At 32.1% G+C, this 9,968-nt stretch overlaps 1 protein-coding gene across 1 annotated transcript; it reads left to right on the forward strand.

Annotated features, from left to right (window-relative positions):
• The first annotated feature begins 7,797 nt into the window (after window positions 1-7,797).
• LOC134684839 (uncharacterized) lies at window positions 7,798-9,468 on the forward strand. Its single transcript, XM_063544149.1, has one exon. It carries the CDS (start codon window positions 7,798-7,800, stop codon window positions 9,466-9,468), a length of 1,671 nt encoding a protein of 556 aa, XP_063400219.1.
• Window positions 9,469-9,968: the final 500 nt, after the last annotated feature.

Here is a 9,968-nt window from a genome sequence, read left to right on the forward strand (position 1 = left end):
ATTCTGCATGACACGGGTTATGTTCTTCTTATATATTTCATGATAGTATAATACTAAATCCCTAACAGAAGGGATGGTTATTTTTTTTTATCGTATGGAAAAGCAAGAAGGAGTTCGAACATTTGACACTTTTTCCAAAACCTCATCTAAGTACATCCTTAAATGAAAATAGGATGGTATATCAAGGATTCTGCATGACACGGGTTATGTTCTTCTCACATATTTCATGATGGTATAATACTAAACCCATAACAGGAGGGATTGTGTCTGATATTCATATAATGAAGACATAATTTTTCAATCAGTTTCATTGAAGTCTGGAGCTGGCATGTCAGTAACTGCTAGTAGTTTGTTGTTATTTATGTATTATTGTCATTTTGTTGATTTTCTTTTGTTTCATATTCTGACATCGGACTCGGACTTTTTTACTGTGCGTATTATTGTGCGTTTGTTTTGTTTTTACACATTACCTAGAGGTATAGGGTTGAGATCTCAAAAACAAAAAGTCATGTTAAACACCACCGCAATTGTGCGCCCGTTCCAAGCCAGGAGCCTCTGCATGGTCTTTATTTGTATGATTTTTAATTTTAATTTCTTGTGTATAATTCTGAGTTTAGTGTGACAACCATTATCACTGAACTAGTACACATATTTGTTTCGAGGCCAGCTGAAGGACGCCTCCGGGCGCGGGAGTTTCTTGCTACATTGTAGATCGATTGGTGGCCTTCGGTTGTTGTCTCCTTTATGGTCGGGTTGTTGTCGCTTTGACACATTCCCCATTTCTATTCTCTATTTTATTGTAAAATCTATCATGGCTATTGACTTGCATCTTTTATTTAAAATACTTACTTAAAAGTAAGTTCTTTCCTATTGCCTTCTGTAGGAAACTTACAATTATCATTCATGATCATTCATCAGGTGAGTATACTGAATAATGTTTGCTGAATACATGACTTTTGTGTGTTTTCAAAGTTACTAAGTAATGATATAATACTAGTCATTAACTGTATCAAAAGGTTTACAAGATAACAAAATTAACTGTTAAAACAACTTTTTTAAAGCAGATATCTGTAACATTAAAACCTGTTTCAAGTGATGCATATCTATGCATTAGATACCTATAACAAGTCGAATAAATTAGCCACATTTTTTTTTAAAGTAATTGGTATATAAATAAGGGCAACATTACTATACCGGTGTTAAAAAGTCATAAATCAATTAAGTGAAAGCAAATTCGAGTTATAAACCAAGACCTATCGAAACACATCAACTAAAAGTTGAAAACAAAGGAACAACAGGAACATCATAGTGCAACATAAACAAACGCCAACATACTTAGAATGGAATAATTTGATACTTTTCATTATCAGACCAATTTAAAAACAAATAATTGTCAATAATTGTATCGGTTGATTAACGTGTTAATACAGTTTGTGGTTCCGATGAATAAAACAAAAAAATTCTAGATGAATAACCTTTCTCCTCTCGGGTACTGTAGTAATTTATTAGAAGATAATAAACAGAAGTAGATAACTATACTAAGCCAATATTGGAATACATCATCATTTTATCAAAGTAGTTTTAATTGATTTAGATACTATTTAAACTATTCAATGCATCAACATTGTGTGGAATAATGTTGGTTTTTTTAAATTCCTGTCGGTGTAATAAATTAGAAAATAGAAGAAAAAATATGTAACACAAATATCGCGATCTAAGGTATACTGAAAAAGGGGAGGTCCATAAAAACTGATATTACAAAACGGTATTAAGGTGATACCTAACACTACAGGGAGATAACTCTGTAAAGTCAGCTAATTACGTTGTGTTGTAAAAGGAATATTAAGGTTCTCAATGATCAAATTTGGTGTTTGTCAAACTACTATATAACCAGTGTAATTTTTCTGCTTTAACGGTTGGTTCAATTTTTTTGAAATTTTTATATATTTGTGAAAGGGTCAAAGTAAATACTTTGTCAAAATTTTAAGAAAATTAAACGAGCCAAATAAATTTTAGCTAAGGTGTTGGGTACCACCTTAATTAGCAGAACGATTGAAATACAACTGACGTGGTACCGGAACTTTTCGAGGAATACGATTTATTTAAAGTCGGGACCAACTACGAATATCTGTATTCATGTTAAAAGGGAGAGTCGAAAGATACCAATGGCATATTAGATTCATAAGTCGGCCAACGCCATTTAAAAAGTAAAAATCACGAAAAATACTGAACTCCCTGAAAAATTCAAAACGGAAAGTCCCTAATCAAATGGCAAAATCAAAAGCTCAATCACATCAAATAAACGGAAAACAACTGTCATATTCTTGACATGGTACGGACATTGTTTCATATTATACTTGTTTATATACTTTAAACAGACTTAATATACTTCCTGTTAATTAAATGTTTTTTCTTTCTTCTACGTCTTAACAATGTCCAAGGAGAGTCAGTATCCGTTTATTGGTTAAGCCGATTTGATAGGTTGTTTCCTGTTTTTGCAAGTGACGTTTTCTCCGAATTATACAAGTATTTCACTCTGATATTTTTTTGTTCCTTATTGTTCAGTTGCAAACCAAGGACGATGATTTTCCGTTGTTTCGTACTAATGGTATTTTATTCACCATGATGGTACCTTTTGACAGTGTCTTTAGTCAAATTATCAAATATCAATAAAAGTAAACTATTTACACTATTAACTAGTATATTATCAACCAAGTATTCGAATTTATTGAAACCTTTATTTAATCCTATCATATTTATAACAAAGTTTGGTTTGGTTGATTTGATCAATTTATTGTTAGTGGTTTAACGCCACGTTCAGCACTATTGTCCTATTTCATGGCGATAAGTTTTAATTGGTGGCAGAAATCTCATGCCAGTACAGAACTACTGACCTTCGGTAAAATACCGACATTCCTAGTCAATTAAGATGAATCGATAGCACCTGCGACGAGGATTCGAATTCACAACTTCAGTGTTGACTGACTGTTGCCCTTTTCAACTGATTTTTATAGTTCGTTCTTTTGTTGTACTGTTATATCACTGTCCCAGGTTAAGGGGAGGGTTGGGATCCTGCTAACATGTTTAACCCCGCCACATTATTTATGTATGTGTCTGTCCCAAGTCAGGAGCCTGTAATTCAGTGGGTTGTTTGTTTATGTGTTACATATTTGTTTTTCGTTCAATTTTTTACTTAAATAAGGCCGTTAGTTTTCTCGTTTGAATTGTTTTACATTGTCTTATCGGGGCCTTTTATAGCTGACTATGCGGTATGGGCTTTGCTCATTGTTGAAGGCCGTACGATGACCTATAGTTGTTAATGTTTGTGTCATTTTGGTCTTTTGTGGATAGTTGTCTCATTGGCAATCATACCACATCTTCTTTTTTTATAGACAGTAGTTCTACTACCTTTTTTTCTTGTGATGAAATTTTATTGAAATATTAACCTTAAAATTTCCCAATACAGTACCAAGTGTCACAAATTAACAGTTACAAGGAGAAAATTAAAATATGTTTATTCTTTAACATATCAACTAGTAAAGTTTGGAATTTTAACAATATTCCTGCACGATTATCATTTACTTTGATAAAAGGATTGTCTGATATAAAACATTTTTCTAATAACAAATGCTCTTTTCTCAGATTTAAAAGATACAAAAAGTGAGAGATGTATTTTTCTAACAATGTTTTTAAATAGTCTACTTAACTGATAATAGCTATATAATCTTATAATACGAAATTTCTTCTTTTGAAGATATACTTAATCTTGCTGAACTCTTCATAAAACTTTCGAAATAAGAAAATTAAAACCGTATGATCGTTTTATTGCTACACATTCTTACTAGAGATAGAATAAAGCATTGTTTAAAAATTGTACAAATCTTTGATATATATGAATGACTAAATAATGTTATTAAAACAACAGTGAAGCAGGCAATAAGTTAGAAACATACAACAAAACTAAAATAAATGAAACCTGTTGAAAACTGTACTTTGACATTTAAATGTTTACTTTACAAATTTGGACTTGGATGAGAAAGTTGTCTCATTTGCACCCATACCACATATTCTTATAACTATGAACTTCATTCTAACTTAACAAAGATGTCTTGGATCTTCTCATTCATTATATGCTTGATTCAAATCAGTAGCCTGTAGTACAATGGTTGTCCTTGGTTCGTGTCTGTGGTATTTGTAATTTATATATTGTTTTGTTATAAATTATGTTGTTTATTTTCTCGTTCCACTCGTTTCATATTTTTTATGTCAGGGCCTTTTACAGTCGATTATTCGATATTGGTTTTCTCGAGTCGAAGGTCATATAGTGGCTTATAAGTGCTACATTTTAAATCTGGTCGATGATTGTCTAATTAGCAACCATACCAAATCTTCTTATTTTTATATTAATCGTAGACTCGTAGAATCGTAGACAATTTTGAGAGTGACAGAAACATGTAACTATATATAATAACTATATACATTATATGCAACTTATGTCAAGATACGGTAGAAGATGAAGGGTATTTTTTATTCGACTGTCCAGTTGAAAACAAAAATTTTAAAGATTTGATTTATGAATATAAAAATTGTATCGAGCTGTCTTCAGAAAATACAAGTTGTGATATATAGGCTTATGAAAGATGTGGTAATAAAATTATTAAAATTGACATCAGAACTAATAAAAATCAAAATGTATGTATAGATAAAACCCAAATATGAATTATGAGGATAACATATTTAATTGTTCTTTTAAATCTAGATAGATGGCCTCAAATTCTAACTGATTAAGGACTGGCACATCTATAGTCATAATAATGTGACCGCTTGTATACAATCAATACCATATGTATTCTAATGACCCATTTTGATATTTTTCATTTGTTGTTTATTTTTTATAATGTTATGAATAATTACATTGTCAATAATCTGCTTTTCAATGGAAACTGTGATTGGTTAATCACAGCACAGTCACTGTGCTCTTTTTACAGACCATCTTCCATGAAAATAGGAAGAAGATGTGGTATGCTTGCCATTCAGATAAACATCCACTACAGACTAACTTCCTTACAACAATAGGGAAATGTGGTATGATTGTCAGTCAGATAGATATTCACAACAGCTTAACTTCCTTGTTTACTAAGAAGGTTTGTGAGATTTCTTTCACTTTTAATGTTAATGCTTTGTATTTAGGGACAATCATTTGACTATTTTGTATGACAGACAGCATATGTTTAGGTAGAGGGATAATTAACTCTTACTTCTTTTTGACTGACTTATTTTTTTCAATTTTAAACACGCACATTTTAATCAGTTTACGAGTTTGACTGTCCTTCTGGTATCTTTCGTCCGGCCCTCGTTAATTCGGCATACTATCAATTTTCACCCTTTTCTGAACATAGTTATTGTCTTTCAGTTCTATCTATTTCGTGATTTATCGTGTTGATTCCCAATACCATATTATCAAAAAGTAGGAATTAAATGCATTAATTACGGGCATACGCTGCAGTAGAAGGATAGATGGTTATTTATCAAAGAGGCACTAGCTGTCGAATTCATGAATTTTCATCTTTGACTTATAACATACTCAAACGTATATCCAAATAAAAAAGTCTTAAATAATCAATTTACGATGCATACACTCGAAATTATGTATCAGTATTTTTTTTTAATGTATTTCAGTCCAGACGCCTTCTAGTTAACCATAGTGACCTTACGCAGAATACTGGCGGTTATATAACCCGATGTGAACAAAACATGGATTAAACTTAGATATAGAGCTCGTGCAATTGGATTTTTTAAAGTCTGTTTGAATTCATATCATCGATTAAAATATGATTATGTGAATAATCGTTTTACCTGTATAACATTTTTTGAAGAACAAATCAGTCAATCAAATAGTACACTCTTTTTTTCATTTTCAATGTTGACATTCTTTCCCGTTTACCAACGGATCACGCGTTCATGCGTAACCCATCTCTAGGTGGAATAAATACAAATTTCATGAGGTCGAATCAATCACTTCTAAGTGAGCAACTCATCAGCAATATTTGTTTGCTTTTTTTTTTACATAAATGAACCGAACTGGCTGCTATAAACGAATTTCTACTTCACTATTTCACCTTCAATAATGACTGAACAAAATAAAATCATGTCTCGTAGCTAGTGCCTCTTAGATATTGAAATCGTTATTTTTATAAATTTATTTAAAAAATAAAAGCCTTATAGTCCAGTCAATATATGCTGTAAAGGCTGAAACATCAATATAATTTAAAGAGAAACTTATTGTTATGATAGTTACCAAAGGTGTCAGGATTATAATTTTGTACGCCAGACACGCGTTTCGTCTACATAAGAATCATCAGTGACCGTTAAATCAAAATAGTTATAAAACCAAACAAGTACAAAGTTAAAAGCATTGAGGATCCAAAATTCCAAAAGGTTGTGTCAAATACGGCTACGGTTAAAGTAATCTATTCCTGGGATAAGAAAATTCTTAGTTTTTCGAAAAATTCAAAATTTTGTAAACAGGAAATTTATAAAATGACCACATCATTGATATTCATTTATAAAATGACCACATTATTGATATTCATTTATAAAATGACCACATTATTGAAATGCATGCCAACACCGAGGTGCTGACTACTGGGCTGGTGATGTATTAACGTATAAGCTTGATGAGGTTACATCATATGCGATATACTAGAAATTGAACAAACTAACAATAATGAACATCGTCGTTTTGTGAAGAAGAAAATCAATAAAAAGTTAAATGTTGTATCTTTTCTTTTGATAGAGGAAGCAGCATTATTTTATTACAGTAGAACTTTTTTCGAAACATTTGAAACATTGAAAAGAAAACTTTACTGCAGAAGGAAACTGACACAATTACGGGAAAACAAATGAATCTGTTCATCTTATATCATAAATCCGGAAAATTTAGTAAATGATCTCTGTTTTAAAGATAACAAACATGCATATATAAGGAAATTTTAACAATCCCTAATCGAAACATTACAATTTCATGTCAAAATTTAGATACTCATCTTTATAAAATCTTTGAAAACAGGAAAGAGCAAAATCTGACAAATGTAATACAAATTAAGATTGTCTATCAGTATTTTTTTGGAAAAGTTGAAATATGTCCTAATTGTTTTCAGTGAGTGACAGATTAGCATGAATATGTAAAGCTTGTCGGTGTTATGTTACTAAGCACTGAATTTGGCAGCTCATCGACCATCGTACGTTACACAACGGTAAAAATAACTCGCGGTCAGGTGATTTCACCAACGACTTAATCCGGTGCTATATGTTAACAATTTTTTTCTCTGGTTATTGTTTTTATATCAAATAAAAGTTTGCTACATTTTGAATTAAACCTTTTCCTTTTGTGTCTATTTCTACTCAAACTATTCTGTTAATTATTTAACATTCATTTTCTGATTTTGTAGCGCTTTTATTCTAATGGACATGTGTTTATTGCGAATATTGATTTTCGGTTTTAAAGGAAACTTAAACGGAGACGTTAACTAGTGTTTTGAATAAAGATGGCTCCGTTGAGGTGACCAAACTCCTTGACTAAAATAATATTGGTCAGTTTAATTTTCTAAAACAAAAACAAAAATGTTAATGTTGACCGTTTAACAAACTATGAAATTTTAACCACACACCCGAGGTATTAATGTACTTGCTAATTTTTTTTTTAGTATAGTTCAAATATTGATACTTTTTCAAACACATCATACATGTAGATTTATAAAAATAGTTTTGAATTTTATTTTAATAGTGGCATCGTCGATGGCTACAAGTACATCAATGTGCGCGGTATGCGATCTTCAACACCAAACCTCACTAGCTACTCACTGGTGTATAGAGTGTGAAGAATCATTGTGTGCTGCCTGTACAGAACATCACAACGTTCTTAAGGCAACAAGACATCACAAAGCTATTCCTATCTCAGATTACCAATTATTACCAACCGACATCAAGCAGTATTGCGACTATCACAATGAGAAGTATCAACTTTACTGTATTAAGCACGAGAGTCAAATATGCAACAAGTGCCTAAAGGATCATGGGAAATGTGGGGAAATACATTCACTTGATGAGATAGTAAAGGACATTAAAACGTCAGAGTCTTTCGTTAATCTAGAGCAGAGCATTGACGATCTTTTTGATAACATCATTCAAATTCGTAAAGAAAAGGAGTCTAATATAAAAAGTATACAAGAACAAAAGAAGAATAAAACAGCCCGAATTTCTAACGTGAAAAAGAAGATAATTAAGCATTTGGAGAAACTAGGACAAGAGTTTATAAAAGAATTTGATCAAATTGAATTGAATCACTGCGATCCGCTTCGTTTGATGGTATCTTCACTTCAAGATAAAGAAAACAAAATATTTCAGATGAAGTCAGAAGTTCAAGACACGAAAAAGTACGCATCTAATCTGCAGGCATTCCTTCGTATGAAGGAAATTCAGGCGAAAACCACTGAATACGAAAAGCATATCCAGATTGCAAGTATAAATCACGAAGTAAACATCGAGAGCTCAATTGATACTAAGTTACGGGATATTCTAACTATTGAGAGATTTGGTTCAATAGAAGTCATTAACAGTCCGTTTACCAAACTTACTTTAAAAAGAAGGGAAAACAGACAGGCACAAATACCAGTTAAAGTTCCCAAAGCACTAAAAGTTGAATTTAAACGAAAACTAGATACAACTTGTAAATATCCAAGTGGTTGTTGCGTTACGAAAACAGGAAAATTGCTATTGACGAACTTCGATGAACACAATGGTAGAGTAGTAGCAATAAATGCCAAAGATGAGGTTGAATATACCATTCCATTTATTGCACGATACAATACGTTTGATGTAGCGTGCTTAGACGACTGTACAATTGCTGTATCTACAGGTAGATCCAGAAAAGTACATGGTGTCAGTATTGTTGATCTGACCAAGAAAGGTGTAATAAAGTTCATTGACCTGCATTTCGATCCCTCTGGAATTAGTTATGACGGAAAATCATTGATCTGCTGTGTAGTTGGCAAAGACTTACATATGATATCTTGTGCAGACTACAGTGTCACTACTGTCCCTAATACCGCCACACCGTGGTTTTCATACGTCGCAACACATGCTGACAAGATCTTCTATACAAACCCTGATAAACACACAGTAACGTGCTGTTTATATAGTGGAGAATTAATATGGAAGTTCAAGGACGAAGGCGTGTTAGATTATCCACAAGGAATTACCGTAGACAACAACGGTAATGTTTTTGTTGCTGGAATGGATTCATGTAATGTGGTGGTCATATCTCCTGATGGAAGACAGTGCAATCAAATACTGACCACGGAAGATGGTCTTGATAGGCCGACAGCGATTTTCCTAAACAAAAAAAGAGAGAAGCTGTTAGTTACTAGTCAACTGAAGTTTGCATACATTTATGACGTCATTTTTTAATGAAATCGTCCGAGGAGATTTTTGTCGTGTTAAAGTTACTAGTTTTATCATTATTATTATTGTCGTTGACTTTCTTTAAGGTGTATAGATTTTACCTTTTTTGGTCTTCGAAATATTCGGCTTTCAAATATTTGGCTTTGAGCGTTCCTCACGAAGGTAATCCGGAAAACGACCTCGGACGCATAAAGTTTTTTTTTTTAAATTTTCATTTTTTATTGAAATCTGTTCATTTGTTAGTAATGAAAACATCGAATACCGGTACCTTATCCCGGCCTCGCTAATGTTAGCAATAGATTATGTAAATATATATGTGTTAGTTTTTGTTAGTTCATTTTACAAAAAAATATATCAGCTGTAGTTACAATATAATACCACATTTTTCATGTGCAATAAAAAATAACATAATAAAAGTTCAAAAATAAGGACCACAAATACATGTTCGGACGCATAAAGTTTACATTGTCTTATGTTTTACAGCAGTGGGTCGATACCTCTGCTGG

This window comes from Mytilus trossulus, chromosome 9 (assembly GCF_036588685.1).
Source record: "Mytilus trossulus isolate FHL-02 chromosome 9, PNRI_Mtr1.1.1.hap1, whole genome shotgun sequence".
In the NCBI taxonomy this organism is placed as follows: Eukaryota; Metazoa; Mollusca; class Bivalvia; order Mytilida; family Mytilidae; genus Mytilus; species Mytilus trossulus.

Excerpts from the sequence above, each read along its gene's own strand:
- LOC134684839 (XM_063544149.1), top strand. The coding sequence starts at position 7,798 with ATGGCTACAAGTACATCAATGTGCGCGGTATGCGATCTTCAACACCAA.